This window comes from Lissotriton helveticus, chromosome 7 (assembly GCF_964261635.1).
Source record: "Lissotriton helveticus chromosome 7, aLisHel1.1, whole genome shotgun sequence".
In the NCBI taxonomy this organism is placed as follows: Eukaryota; Metazoa; Chordata; class Amphibia; order Caudata; family Salamandridae; genus Lissotriton; species Lissotriton helveticus.
Genome location: NC_136068.1, coordinates 495,432,507 through 495,448,954, shown reverse-complemented (window position 1 = coordinate 495,448,954; position 16,448 = coordinate 495,432,507). Strand labels below are relative to the sequence as shown.

Genomic DNA, 16,448 nt, shown 5'->3' with positions numbered 1-16,448 from the left:
TTTCTTTCTTTCATTATAAAACACCTCTTTGGGGTAATCCAGGATTGCCGTCAATCTTTCATGAATCAATATGTAGATTATACTCAGAATCTGGTATTGGAGCATTGGGAGACCTGTACGATCATCAAGGGTTTATGACATTTGAAAAATTGAGGCAATGTTATAATCTATCTGAACTGGCCGGGTTTAAATATTTGCAAATTAAGGATTATTTAGTGAAAAAATTAGAGCTTAAGATGATAATAGATTCAGATTTTTGGGACTGTATTTATAGAGAATCAGATCAAGCTTTGATCAGTATAGGATACAAATTATTTGCGGGCTTTTATACAAGCGATTTAACAAAATTAACGGCGAAATGGAATACAAGACTAACTGCAAATATACCACCCGATTTAATTACATTATCTTTTAGGAGCTTAGATATGTCAGTTCACTCTTCTAGCCTTAAGTTGCAAATGTTTAAAACTATATGCCAACTGTACCATACCCCAGAAAGAATTCTTAAATGGACAAGGAATATAAATTTTAGTGAACGTACGAAATGTCCCAAATGTGATCTAAGTGGGGCTGATATCACTCATATGTTTCTACTTTGTCCTATGCTTAAAGAATATTGGAGTGGTATACTTAAGGTGGTTTCCGATAGACTTAATCAACCAATTTCTTTCTCCTCAACTGATGTATTGATTGGCACAGGCGCGGGTCAAAATGAACCTAATGACTTGCTGAATATTTTAATTTCGTGTGCCAGACTTATTATTGCCAGAGTTTGGATTCAGAAAAATACACCAACAGTGATAGAATGGTGGAGTTTTGTTAAAGAAATCTATGCTATGGAGACTACTCTTGCCAGCTCCAAGGGCCTTCGGGCTAAACAAAAAATGGACCAAATTTGGGGAACATTTATGTCTTAAATATTGGCATCTTCTCTTTCAATTTTATTGTCTTTTTATTTTTTTATTTTTTCTCTTTCTTCTCATGATTGTATTTTCATTTGGGATCATTGAAATGCCTATATATGACTGTTATGTATTTTGTAATTATTATTATTATTATTATTTTTTTTTTTTTTTTTTTTTTGGCTCTTGTGTACTTTTGATGCAAATAAAAAATATTTAAAATAAAGGAATAAGCTGCCTACCCAGCTCCTGTCCTTATCTAATCACTTAGAATTTAGGAGAGGACTGAAAGCGTGGCTTTTTCCTAATTAACGGTTACCGTATGTCTTTCACTCTGGTAGACTATTGCCTTTTTTCTGCAGAGCGCCTTGAGACCTCTTTGGTGATAAGTGCGCTATACAAGAAAATTTGACATTTGACATTTGACATATATGTATATCGGCGATGTATATATCTTCAAGGTATGTAGAGGTGGAGTTAGGATTTGTAGATATATACCTAACTGTATATACTCAGCTTCACGATATTTTGGCGGTTGATGTTCTGGGTATCATATTTATGTTCTCAAATATTCCAATATAAATCCATTATGGGTGGGGATTTAGTAAAGGAAGGCGCCAGTATCCTTCCCCCCACTCTGCCTCATGGTCATCGTAAGCTTTAAGAATCTTGAACTTGCCGTCTACTACAAAAAAAATGAACGAGCTGTTCTTTCAAGCGACACCGTTCCTTCGAAGCACTCATGGTCTGTGCTATTAGAGTGTTCCTGTGTGTTACATGCTTCTTGACTTGTGCTTTTCCGATCTTAGGGTGACTCTGGAGGTCCAGTCGTCTGCAATGAAGATGGTACATGGTTTTTAGCTGGCGTCATCAGCTTTTCCCTAGCCTGCCATCTTCCTAACAGTCCCACCATCTTCAGTGCAGTGCCAACCTTCAGCAACTGGATCAAGACCAACACTGCGGGGCAAGGATCTCCAGTCTTCTTCAACAACCAAACAAGTGCAGTCTCAGGGGTTCTGGAAGATAATGGCAACTGCACAGACCTTATCAGCACCAAGAATCCAGGTAGAGCTCTGATCATCCTGCAGGAAGCAATGCCAGTAGATGCCTGAGAGATGCGTACATGTGAGATCCACATCTGCCAGAACATGTATCTACTAAGGAAGATAACGGATGTAGGACATTACAACGCATGCTTTTACAACATGGTACATTACAACGCATAGTGCTTTGGGGCGCTGGATAGTGAATAGTTTAATTTACTATTCCAACTCCAGTCCCCGTGGATAGTAGGGAAGGTGTTGGACAGTAAATTAAACCTATTCCCTATCCTAGAGCGCCCCCCAGCACAATGCGTTGTAATGGTTTGCGTTGTAAAGGTTGCGTCGTAAAGGCACTGCGTGGTAAAAGTTGCGTTGTAAAGGATGTTTCCCGAAGATAACGCATGCATGCACTAGGATAGTTGCCACATGTATGCACTATAAACTGTGGCCATGTACACATAGGAAATGTGGACATATACACACACTTCAGATGTCAGCACATTTTACTAGAGTCCAGTGGCATAATGAAGCCTTAGCCACCCCACCCCCATTCCTAGTGTTCTGCAAGAGGACCCCATTTCAATCTATCTGCCACCTGCTGTTTTAAAGCACCTCGACCCTGCCAAATTCTCCAAGCCATCAGCAGGCTTCAGTGATACAATTTGCTTCAAGGAGGTCAACAAGTTTAGCAGTCAGGAAAACAACAGGACATACCAAACATGTTTTTTATCTTATTGATTTTCAAAATTGGGCTATTGGGGTTCCAAAAGAGAAACACCGTGTGATATGAAGGGATCTCAGGGCGCCGTCATAGACCCACAAGCAAACATATTAGTGAACAAAAGTGGTGCCTTTGTGCTATTGAAAATGTAATTAGCGAAGCACCAATGGATCTAGTTACTGGTCATTTACGTTTCTCACATTTCTTGACCAGATCTTTCAGAGTTTGCTTTTCATATTTAGCTCTCATTTTTTCATCACCTTTTCTGCTTTGGCCATATAACCCAATCCCTACTTCTTTCAGCACTGCTACCCCTCACCAACATATTTAAGCCCCTGCTCACTACCGTACTTCACGTCTGTCATTCCTATTTTTATCTTTCTTTGCACCCAGTGTGCTTAATTTGAGCCGGTGGGACCCACTGGCACTCATTTTTGGGGATTGCCACTTATTTTTCCTCAACAGACTTTTACTGAGAAAAAGAGAGGGGTAACACACAAAGGGAAAGAAAGAGAAAGATGAAAAACCATCACAAAGGGAGAAAGCAGGAACCTGCAAGAGTGAGACTAAGGGGCAGGGAGTATCTGGTAGAGACATGAGGTGTTTCAAGACTACGCAGCCTTCGTATTCGATGCATCAACATTTAATAACCCATGCCACATGCTTCTGGGAAGAACTTCGGGCACAGGCACTCATTCCTTAACAAAGTAAGCACTACCTGCTCCCCATCCTATCCTTTTCGTCTAATCCATTTTGTTGAATTTCATCTTCACACTCAAAGTTGTCTCTCATTCTCATGCCCCTGCCATGTTCCCTTACACTTCCTTGTCTTGTTCTGAAATGGTGTCCTCTTCTCTATTTCTCCTGGGCTTCTTCCCACCTCAGTCTTTCATTTGGTCACTCTATGTCTACCAATTTTCTTCTTACTTCCAGCTCTCAAATGCACATTCTTTACACTATTTATCTAACTACCATGAGCTTACGTCTTTCTCCAGTTTCACTGCCACACCACCACTAATTGTACCCAACCTCCTCATTTACCTTCAACCAGCACACCTCATATTCTCTAACATCTATACCATCCACTCTTCTTTTCACATTCAATCTTTCCTTTGATCACTCAATGTCTCTCTCTCCAGTTCATCTCTTACTTCCACTTTTATTCCTCACTTTCGGTCATTATCATCATTCAATGCTACATTCACTGTCAACTCTGTCTCTGTAAAATGCTTGCTTCCGTCTCCCTATTTCTCCCACCTTAACCCCTTTCTCTCATTCTCAAACTTCTATCACACTCATTTCCTTCACTGCTACCTCTCTCATTCTCAAGTATCTTCCAATATTGTGTTTCCCTCTCATTTTTATAATTTCCAATTTTGCTTTCAGCTCAATCAACTTTCAGCTGCTTCCATTACTCCTCTCCATTTTTAATTTGATGTTTCACACTTGTGTCATCTCTATTTCCTATCGCCTAACTTTACACATCTTCAAATGGCTCCCCACTAACACTCGCATAACCGTCAACCCAGCCTACATCACCAGCAAGCTGGACTATGGCAACACAGTCTATGCTGGAATCAACGCTTAACTGACCAGGCGACTCCAGGTCTTACAAAACTCAGCGTCCAGGCTCATCCTCATCCTTCCACTCCACTCCGCACTCACATCACCCTGCGCCTCATAGAGCTACACTGGCTCCCAAGCCACAAATGAGCACACTTCATACTTCTCACACACACAAAGCCTCCACAAAACTGACCCCACATACATCAACAAGCACATTAGGGGCCAGCCCTAGTAGGCACTGCAGGAGTTCCTGCTGCCAAACTCTTCATTTTCCCACTCCATCAATGCTGTACAGATGCATCATCATGTCTGGTGCATCAGTACTAGTGATGCTTCATAATTGGTCTATGGCTGTCAAATCAACAAAGCTACTGTTCTAGTGGTTACAAGAGTTTGTATATATTCTTTCCTAGAACCGGAGGATGATGCTATGGTGGAATTGAGTGTAGGGAAGACACTCCTTGCTCTGTGTTGATAGCTGTGCCATTCTGTCCCTGTTTGACCATGTCTGCCCTACCACGTATTTTCCTCCCAATGGAGTCAATGTCTCAAGCCTACACGAGGGGCTCCACATATTTTACTTTGCCCCCAAGCAGAGAAGAAGGTCTTGCTGGAATGGGAATGGATTAAAAATGTGCTAATAGTAGTAGTTTTCCACTGGCACCTCACCAGGCAATGGAGTGATTCATGCGTTGTAAGAGAAGACGTTGGGCCTTTGTTCCTGTAACTCTGTTAACCTCCACCAAAAATCTATATCATCCCCAAAAACTCGGGCCAACACCTGCTCATCAGTGCGCGGTGTTTGGTTGCGATTACATGTTAAGCTTGGTGATCATGTGACTGAAGGATGATCTCATTGAGTAGACATTGCACAGGGAAAGCAATAGTGGTTTGTTGCATTAGGGTTATTGGGAGGCCAGCCAGCCTTTTTTTATCATTTGAGTACCCCAAGTCATGTGCCTGGGAGACTCAAGGGAGTGTCATCATTGCCTGGTTTCTGGACTGCTACCCACCCCCCCCTTCAGCCAGAAACCTGCCTAGTAACAATGCAATAACTTGAAACTGAGTTGCCTGTAAGGACAACCGAGTTCCCTGTCCTGCCAAGCAACCGCTCAATATCACTTGAGATGCCTGGCCTGTGACTTCTGAATCCACGTCTATGAGCACTTGCTGCTCCTCCCTTTCAGTTCCCAAGGGTGTAATGATGATAACATTGCTGTCGGCTGTAGTTTACAGAGATTGTGAGATTTTAAGGTGGCACACTTTTTGATCAGTCCTTGACTTTCTACCACTGCCCTGATTTACCAAAAGATGAAAACCAGATAAATATCAATTCAGATCACAGCTGTTGAGCTATTTAAGTATGGAATCCAGGGTCTGCATTTGCTTCTCAAATACTTTCCTTCTTTCATGTATAATATCTCAAAACGATTCCTTTAGCATTTTTGGATTCCTCACACTCTGAACTCTGTAGCGGTGTGACTTCAGTTACCAAAGACATGGCAAGCACACCTGAGATTTCACATTTCCCAGCTAGAAAAGTATATGTTCCTTTTATTTTCTGGTTCTCTTTAGGGCTATTCTCTTCTGATATCGGTGAATGGTCAACTCAATTATTCAGTAGCAGTGATATATGCTGCCCAACCAGAGAGTCATATTTGTTTTGTATTGCTGACTGGAAGAGTTACAGCCATACAGCATTGTATTAATTGAAGAATTTTTATGGTAGAGACCTCGTCACATGGTCAGTTGAGCCTTTAATAACAAAACCCTTAGAGATTACCAAAGTATTACATTTTAAGAGTGTGATTGACCTAGTTACCTATCCTTTCAATCGGAATCTATAATAATCTCCACTACTTTGAGCCACACCTTTTGTTTTTAGCATTCCTTGTTGGGTTGCCGTCCCCTGGTTTGAGTGTATTTCTGTCACCTTCCCCTTCTGATGGCCTTTAGGTGGAAGGGTACACTGTCACATTACAACCTACGTGGAGCCCTCTCTTTGCTTATCTTTTCTGTAACTTGTGTTGTTGCCCAGGATCTGCTTGAATGTAGTGTGGAAGTACCTGCTGTCCTTCAGCTGTAGCAACTTCATGGGGTGTGTAGATGGAAGATGTAGGATTGTTTGTTCGCTCCAGAGAACCCTAAGTAGGATCCATTGCACAGTCAAGACAAAAAAACAGCAGTGCTTCGGGAGTATCAGGTCACCCCTGTGACAAATTTCAAGATGTCTACTCCTTTTGTTGGGGGATTTGTTATTGCTTCAGTTGTCCCATAGCAAGATGGCAACTGCCTCATTTTTGGTTTAGCACTGGAAAGAGCAACCATTCTCTTCTGGTTCCAGAAGAGGTGAAAGAGCGACAAACACCACTCTTCGCTGAGCCAGCTTTAGGTTTTCTTGGCACAGTGGGTTCACCCATGTGAGGTGTTATTCGATTCGTTTGTTTCTTTGATTGTCCCTTTGTACCTTCTTTTTTACTTGTGAATCTTTTATTCGTGTTCATTTAAACTTGGACCATTACGCTATTGTTGAGAGGTTTCCTCCTGGTCGTTACTTCCTTTTTTCTAATGTTTATTCCATCCATCATGTTGTCCCTTCATACCACTAATATCTTGGTGCCTTTCTCTTTAGTTTCCGTATAAAACCATTTTTAGGACTGCTTTTAGCCAAAGCCTCTTGATATTACATAATATAATACTTGTAATATACTTACTTAAAGGGGCTTTCAGCCACCTCTCTTCATCCATTGGTCTGTTGTGTCATTCACATGTTGTTTCCACCCTGTATAGCATACAGCATGGGCCAATGGGTCAGCCTACTTACTTCATTGGTTAACTTCACTTTGACTGCGTTTTGCTCTTTCACAAGGAGCACTTTGCACACAAGGTAGTGCACCTCCGTGCCAGTGTTTTTGCGTTGTCATTTCTGTATTGTTGCCTGATGTAATAGCCATTGAAGTGAGCACATTGCACATTCTAGCTTTATCAGTTCTTGTCTCCTGCCAGCGCTGTTGTAAATTCCTTTTGGAATGACCTTTGTTTCTCTAATTAATGCTATTTCACAGCGGACCATATTGTGTTCCTGGACTCTGTGTTATCAATGGTTCTTTAATAACATTTGCCCAGGAAGAAAGCCAAATTTCAGTCCAGGTTTACAAAAGTGTCTCTGAATGCAGTGCAGCACCCAAAGTTGCTGTGCTGCGTTTAATGATGGGGAGAGAAGAGGAAAGCGCCATATCTACAGAGATATGGCACTCTCCTCCACCTCTCCCTAGCGCCACTGCACAAACAGGCAGCCGAGCACCACACACCTTTGCGTCATAGTGCAAAAGTGTCTGTGTGAGTCTAGCAAAGGTTTTGTAATGGAACGGTAGCATTCGAGGACAAAAAAACTTTGCTTAGACTAACTTAAACTTTTTTCATACATTGGATATATTATGTACAGTGCAGAACCCATGCACAGTGTGGAAAGTTAGGAGAAATAAACGTTTTTCTCATTTTTAATGCCTGCTTTCAAGTGGTGTTAATTTTTGGTGCTAAACCATGCTTACTGTTGTTTGTAGATAGGGCTTTGAGTCAAAAACATGGGTGGTTACACACGAACGCCCATGTACCTTGCATTGAATTCTTCCTTAACACAGAGTAACGGAAAGCAGTGCTTTGCGCTGGTTTGCGTTACTTTTCCTTACAAACCAATGCAAATACATGCATGCATTGGTTTGTAACTCCTGATAAGGATTTTGCATTGAGTCTGCATTATTAAAGTAACACAAACCTGATTCTAATCCTTTTGTAAATTTGGCCACAAAAATGTTATAATTTGCAGCACACGTGTAACACTTTTATTTAAACTTAGATGGAGTGTAATTTGGGTTTTAGTATTTAATATTTTATGCTGCGAACCCTCTTTTTTCCGTTCCTTCCATCTTTTGTTTTTCTTTGTTTCTCATTTTTTCCATCATCTTTCTGCCGGTCTTTCTTTCTTTCATGTTCCTTTCCTTGTTCCTGTTCCCTTTTTCTTTCCTTATTTTTCTTTATTGCCTTTTCCCCTTCTTTCTTTCCTTCCTCTTCTCTTTTTGCCCTGCTTTTTCTTCTGTTCTTGTTATTGCCTTCTTTACTTTTTTCTTTACTTCTTTCTTTCCGCTTTCTTCCCTTCTTTCTTTTCGCATTCTTCCCTTCTTTCTTTTTTGCAGTCTTTCTTTTCTTGTTGCTTTCTTTTTCTTTATTGCCTTCTTTCCTTCTTGTGTTCATTTGTTCCTTCTTTTTGCATTCGTTCTTTCCTTCTTTATTTTTGTCTTCTTTCCTTTTTCTTCTTTCCGTTTTCTTCTTTCCTTACTTCCTACCTTCTTTATTTCCTTCTTCCATTCTTTCTTTCCTTCTTTAATTGTTTATTTCCTCCTTTGCTTTTTCTTTCTTTTCTTTTTGCCTTATTTCCTTTTTTCTTTCTTTCATTCTTTCTTTTCTTTTTTCCATGTTTCTTTCCTTATTTCTTGCTTGCCTTCTTTCCATTTTCCTTTCCTTTTTGCTTATTGCCTTCTGTTCTTCTTTCTTTATGCTTTCATTCCTTCTTGCCTTCCTTCTATCTTTGCTTCTTCCTTTTATTCTTTTTTTGCCTTGTCTTCATTTTTATTTTCTTCTGTTCTTTTTTCATACCTTTTTTCCTTCTTTCCTTTTTTCTTTCATTCTTTCATGTTTGCCTTTTTTATTTTATTCTTACCTTTCTTTCTTTTTTGCTTTCTTTTCTTTTTTCTTCCATTCTGTCCTTTTACCCCTCCTGCCCATCTTTCTTTCCTTCATTTCTTTTTTGCTGTCCCTCCGTTTATTGCTTTCCTTCCTGTTTTGTTGTTTTTCTCTTTCTTTCCTTCTTTTATTCTTTTTTTCCTTCTTTCTTTTTGCCTTCTTCCCTTCTTCCTTCCTTCCTTCTTTCTTTCTTGCTCTTTCCTTTTTTCTTTTCTTCTATCCTTTTCTTTCTTTCTTCCTTTCTTCATTTGCCTTTTTTCTTCTTCCTTCTCGCCTTTCTTTCTTTTTTTGCATTTTTTCATTCTTTTTTGCCTTTAAGGCTTCCTTTTTGCCTGCCTTCTTTTCTTTTATGTAGTCCCTCCTTCCTTTTTTTCTTGTCTTTTTTTCTTACCTTCTTTATCAGAGGCAAGAACCTGCCAGACCAATTGTTTTTTAGTCTATCTTATCCAATACCTTTTGATTTTACTAAAAGTATGTATAACATAGTAATCCATTTGTCAGTTATTATGTCATTAACATTTATCTTCCACCCCCTCCAGCATGCATCAAGGGACAATGTGTTCAGCCCATTTCAGCCTTTAACTGACTTCACCATGAGTTATGGCATGCTGTCCTTTCACAAGGAGCACATCCACACACAAAGTAGTTTCCTTCAGTGCCAGGGAATACTTACGTTTTTTGTCTTTAGCCAATGTCTTTTTTTCCGATTTGATGAGGGCCTGGCAGCTTCCCGAACAATTACGTTTTGTCAAATGTAAAAACCACAACGAAACAAAAATTGCCAAAAGGCTGGTGGCCAACGCCAAACCTATTGCTTTGCCAATGCTTGTTTTCTGCTGACTTAATTGGGTAACTCTTGGAAGGGAACACCTTTATCTCCTTTTTGGCTAGAAGAAGGAAGGGGTCTGTATCCTGTTAAAACCTGCCCCTGAGACAGAGTTTAGGAGAGGAGCGGCTGCTTTCACAGACTGAATGAGAACTTGGTGTGGTCGCTGATATTTAATGGAAAATGTGGTTTTAGTTCCACCGACAATCTCCTGGGTTATGCCTGGGAGGATTAATGAGAAGAGATGCCCTTTGTAACCGGCACACTTTATTTTGATCCCTGAAGGTCAGTGAGATAGTATTCTAGTTATGCTTATGGTTCGAATGCTGACCACAAAATGATGCTATAGTTACCTTTTGTAATTTATTCTGTCTGACCAATTAACACATCTTCCCTACTCACTCAGTCCGCTCTTTCTTTTCAGGTTGTGGCATCCCCAAATTGAACACAACAGAGCCTGGAGCCCAGCCGGGGGAGTGGCCCTGGAGTGTGGGCCTTCTCTTCCTAGGCATTTACACCTGTGAAGGCACTTTAATCTCAGAGAGTTGGGTCCTGGCCGCCGGACACTGCTTCAGTGGGTAAGTGAAGCAATCATTCTGTGAGGACATCTTACTTCGAAGACAGCATCTCCCTCAACTAGGTATTGTTGCATCACAGAGTAAGTAGTGATGCTCATACCTTTCTCCCTGTTGCATCACCAAGGAGGATGAAGGCAGAAGTTTTGAATGGTGATACCATTGAGGTTAATAAAAATAAAATACTGTTTGTACTGAGATGAAGGATTGATACAATGGTGATCCAACAGAAGCAAACAGGACTTGCTTCTCTTGTTGAGAGGTTGAGAATGAGGCCATGAAAACACAACATAATGGTTAGTTGAGCAGTATGGCTGTACCACTGGGGGATCACTGACATAATATCGACGTTAAAAATATCGAGATACCAAAATATCGAGGATAAAATATCGAGGGACAAAATATCGACTGCCTATCTTCAAACTGGTAAGTACTAAAATATCGACTCCAAAATATCGACTTACAAAAATATAGACTGTCAAAATATCGATTTTTTTCAATGTCTTAAAATTAAGTTAAAAATAATATATATAAATATATTTAATATAAACTTAGAAATAATTATTAAATAAATGTAATATTAATAAATAATATAACTTAAAAAATTATATCACCAAAAATAATACATATATATATATATATATCTATATCTATATATATATATATATATATAAACATATTATTAAATAAACATATTAATATAATATAATTTAATTTAATTTCATTTAATTTCATTAAATTAATTTAATTTAAATTAAATTTTACTTTATTTTTACACTGTACCCCTGTACCCCAAAAACCCAAAACTGACCCTGAACCCTAAAAATACCCCTTTACCCAAAATCTAAAAACTGACCCTGAACCCTAAAAATACCCCTTTACCCAAAAACTAAAAACTGACCCTGAACCCTAAAAATACCCCTTTACCCAAAAACTGAAAACTGACCCTGAACCCTAAAAATACCACTTTACCCAAAAACTAAAAACTGACCCTGAACCCTAAAAATACCCCTTTACCCAAAAACTAAAAACTGACCCTGAACACTAAAAATACCCCTTTACCCAAAAACTGACCCTGAACCCTAAAAATACCCCTTTACCCAAAAACTAAAAACTGACCCTGAACCCTAAAAATACCCCTTTACCTAAAAACTAAAAACTGACCCTGAACCCTAAAAATACCCCTTTACCCAAAAACTAAAAACTGACCCTGAACCCTAAAAATACCCCTTTACCCAAAAACTGAAAACTGACCCTGAACCCTAAAAATACCCCTTTACCCAAAAACTAAAAACTGACACTGAACCCTAAAAATACCCCTTTACCAAAAACTAAAAACTGACCCTGAACCCTAAAAATACCCCTTTACCCAAAAACTAAAAACTGACCCTGAACACTAAAAATACCCCTTTACCCAAAAACTAAAAACTGACGCTGAACCCTAACAAGACCCCTTTACCCCAAAACCCAAAACTGACCCTGAACCCTAAAAATACCCCTTTACCCAAAAACCCAAAACTGACCCTGAACCCTAAAAATACCCCTTTACCCAAAAACCCAAAACTTAAATTTAATTTCCAAAACCAATTACTTTTATTTACTAAGTAAATTTTATTTAATGGTCAATTATTAATTAATTAACAAATTTAAATAATTAACATATTTAATTAGTTATAATTAAATTACTCCCCACCCTATCCCCCTATAAACTCACAACCCACTACAGAAATTAATTTACTAATTATTATTTATGTATTCTTAAAATATTAATAATTACCAATTATATTTTAATTATTTACCAAATAATAATTAATTTAAAATTATTATTAATTTACATATTTAATTAATTAAATTTAAATTACTTCCCACCCTATTCCCCTATAAACCCACAACCCGCTACAGAAAATATTTTACGAAAATATAATTATTGATCAATTAATCAATTATTATTAATTACCAATTATATTTTAATTAATTAACAATTAATCATTAATTAACAATTACTATTATATTACAGATTTAATTAATTATATTAAAATTACTTCCCACCCTATTCCCCTATAAACCCACAAACCGCTACAGAAAATATTTTACGAAAATATAATTATTGATCAATTAATCAATTATTATTAATTACCAATTATATTTTAATTAATTAACAATTAATAATTAATTAACAATTACTATTATATTACAGATTTAATTAATTATATTTAAATTACTTCCCACCCTATTCCCCTATAAACCCACAACCAGCTACAGAAAATATTTTACGAAAATATAATTATTGATCAATTAATCAATTATTATTAATTACCAATTATATTTTAATTAATTAACAATTAATCATTAATTAACAATTACTATTATATTACAGATTTAATTAATTATATTAAAATTACTTCCCACCCTATTCCCCTATAAACCCACAACCCGCTACAGAAAATATTTTACGTAAATATAATTATTGATCAATTAATCAATTATTATTAATTACCAATTATATTTTAATTAATTAACAATTAATAATTAATTAACAATTACTATTATATTACAGATTTAATTAATTATATTTAAATTACTTCCCACCCTATTCCCCTATAAACCCACAACCCGCTTCAGAATAATATTACACAAAAAATTAAAAATATTATTAACTTTCCTTAAATTCGATATTTTTGTTGTCTATATTATGTCTAGTCGATATTATGTCCATTCTATATTTTTGATTCGATATTATGTCCATTTTAGTCGATATTTTTGTTGTCTATATTATGTCTAGTCGATATTATGTCCATTCTATATTTTTTACTCGATATTCTGTCCAGTCGAAATTAACAACTCGATATTATGACTGCACACCACCACTGGGTGAGTATCATTTAGCTATTGAGAGAGTACCCTGAGTGTTCTAGTATGTCAACATAAAACCTTCCAGGGATATACCTCAGGAAGTGATCTTTGAGACTGCTACAGGATTCATACCATGACCCCTCTGAGCTGTGATCCTGGAGCAGGACACAAGAGCAGTCCAACAGGATGAGGCATAATCAGAGGAAATTAAAGCGTGGGCAAAGTGGGCAATTGCCAATGGACAGCACCTTCCAAGAAGTCCCGTAGTAAAGTCTCTCTGTCCTTTGTCTCATCTCTAACTCATCCTCTCTCCCTCTGTCTTCATCTATGGCTGACTTTCTCTCTCCCCTTCATCTACCACTATATCCCACTCTCTCCATCTTTTTATATATTTTCCCCTACCTGTATCTCTTTCTACTTCACTCTAAACCCTTACCTACCATTGTACCCCTATTTCTCTACTTACCTCTTCCTCTTTCTACCCGACTGTGTCTTTCTGACTAACTCAGCTTTCTCTCTTTACCTTTGTCATCTCCTAACTCACCTATCTCTCTGCCGTTTCTTTGTCTCTACCAGTCTTTTCCCTCTATGTCATCTCTTTCTATACTCTTCTCTTAAACTCTCTGTCAATTTCCTGTCTTCTACCCTTCTCCCATTTTCTCATTAAACTGAGCTGGAGGCCACTGACTAACCAAAGAAATGTACATATAGAAAGAGGAGAGGAGGAAGAAGGTCGGGGAAATGAATCAAGGAGACAATGTTCAGATGTCTTGCAATGGAGTGGTGAAAATAATTCGTACAGTGCTTTTATTTTCCCAGTTGTAGTGAGAATGCCAGTTGTGAGGTGTGTTTGTGATAATTGGTATCTGACAATTAGTGCTAAAATTCTACATACGGTGGGGTCAATTATGATGTCGGTCGGAAAGACCGACCGCGGCGGGTGCGGAAAAAGACCGTCCGCGGCGGGTGCGGAAAAAGACCGTCCGCGGCGGGTGCGGAAAACGTCCGTCCGCGGCGGGCGAGCGGTAAAGTTTGCCCGACGCAGTTCTGATGGCCTGCCGGGCGGATCTCAGACCTAATACGGTGGCCCATATCAGGATGCCTGACTGGCTGAGAAGTCCATGGCCTGTCCCCAGCTTACGAACCCTAGCCAGGCTGGGGAGAGCCTCCCTGGGCCTGTGGAGCCCGTCCCGGGTACTTTGCCATTCCGTCGGCCTGGGGGTGGGTGCCCCGGACGCCTGGGGGACGACTGCCCAGGACGCATGGAGACCGTCCTGGGCACTTTGCCATGCCGTCAGCCTGGATGGAGCCCCGGGCGCCCGGGGGACGAATGCCAGGGACGCATGGAGCCCGTCCCGGGCACTCTGCCATGTCATCGGCCTGGAGCGCCCCGACACCCTGGGGAGGACCACCCTGAAAACCATGGAGCCCGACCCGGGCACTCTGCCATGCTGTCAGCCTGGATGGAGCCCCGGACGCCCGGGGGACGAAGGCCCGGGACGCATGGAGCCCGTCCCGGGCTCTCTGCCATGCCGTCGGCCTGGAGCGCCCCGACACCCAGGGGAGGACCACCCTGGAAACCATGGAGCCCGACCCGGGCACTCTGCCATGCCGTCAGCCTGGATGGAGCCCCGGACGCCCGGGGGACGACTGCCCAAGAGCCCGGGGGACGAATGCCCAGGACGCATGGAGCCCGTCCCGGGCACTTTTCCATGCCTTCGGCATGGAGCCCCCAGACACCCAGGGGAGGACCACCGTGAAAACCATGGAGCCCGACCCGGGCACTCTGCCATGCCGTCAGCCTGGATGGAGCCCCGGACGCCCGGGGGGACGAATGCCCGGGACGCATGGAGCCCGTCCCGGGCACTCTGCCATGTCATCGGCCTGGAGCGCCCCGACACCCTGGGGAGGACCACCCTGAAAACCATGGAGCCCGACCCGGGCACTCTGCCATGCTGTCAGCCTGGATGGAGCCCCGGACGCCCGGGGGACGAAGGCCCGGGACGCATGGAGCCCGTCCCGGGCTCTCTGCCATGCCGTCGGCCTGGAGCGCCCCGACACCCAGGGGAGGACCACCCTGGAAACCATGGAGCCCGACCCGGGCACTCTGCCATGCCGTCAGCCTGGATGGAGCCCCGGACGCCCGGGGGACGACTGCCCAAGAGCCCGGGGGACGAATGCCCGGGACGCATGGAGCCCGTCCCGGGCACTTTTCCATGCCTTCGGCATGGAGCCCCCAGACACCCAGGGGAGGACCACCGTGAAAACCATGGAGCCCGACCCGGGCACTCTGCCATGCCGTCAGCCTGGATGGAGCCCCGGACGCCCGGGGGGACGAATGCCCGGGACGCATGGAGCCCGTCCCGGGCACTCTGCCATGTCATCGGCCTGGAGCGCCCCGACACCCTGGGGAGGACCACCCTGAAAACCATGGAGCCCGACCCGGGCACTCTGCCATGCTGTCAGCCTGGATGGAGCCCCGGACGCCCGGGGGACGAAGGCCCGGGACGCATGGAGCCCGTCCCGGGCTCTCTGCCATGCCGTCGGCCTGGAGCGCCCCGACACCCAGGGGAGGACCACCCTGGAAACCATGGAGCCCGACCCGGGCACTCTGCCATGCCGTCAGCCTGGATGGAGCCCCGGACGCCCGGGGGACGACTGCCCAAGAGCCCGGGGGACGAATGCCCGGGACGCATGGAGCCCGTCCCGGGCACTTTTCCATGCCTTCGGCATGGAGCCCCCAGACACCCAGGGGAGGACCACCGTGAAAACCATGGAGCCCGACCCGGGCACTCTGCCATGCCGTCAGCCTGGATGGAGCCCCGGACGCCCGGGGGGACGAATGCCCGGGACGCATGGAGCCCGTCCTGGGCACTTTTCCATGCCGCCGGGGTGGATGGAGCCCCGGGCGCCCGGGGGACGACTGCCCAAGAGCCATGGAGCCCGTCCTGGGCAATTTGACATGCCGTCGGCCTGGCGGAAGGAAGCCACGGGTGGCCTAGGGAGGTGTTACCCAAGCATAGCCTATCTGGTCCCCATGGCAGAGAACCACCAGCCTTGGAGGGGTGTCCGGGCGTACCCTGTCCCTAGTAATCCGGAGGGAAAATACCCTCCTTTCTTGTAAACTCTGCACGCGAGGTGACCCAAAGCGTGAAAGTACCCGACCTCCTGGAGCCCTCGCTGGGATCTGGGAGGCGAATGGCACCTCATCGGGACTTCCAG

At 42.3% G+C, this 16,448-nt stretch overlaps 1 protein-coding gene across 1 annotated transcript in view; it reads left to right on the top strand.

The window, feature by feature from the left end:
* Positions 1-16,448, top strand: part of LOC144768670 (serine protease 53-like) — a 199,703-nt gene that overhangs the window by 94,810 nt on the left and 88,445 nt on the right. Inside the window, exons 6-7 of the mRNA XM_078652491.1 lie at positions 1,712-1,967; positions 10,223-10,376. Coding sequence (XP_078508617.1) covers positions 1,712-1,967; positions 10,223-10,376 — 410 coding nt within the window. The remainder of the gene's footprint in view (positions 1-1,711; positions 1,968-10,222; positions 10,377-16,448) is intronic.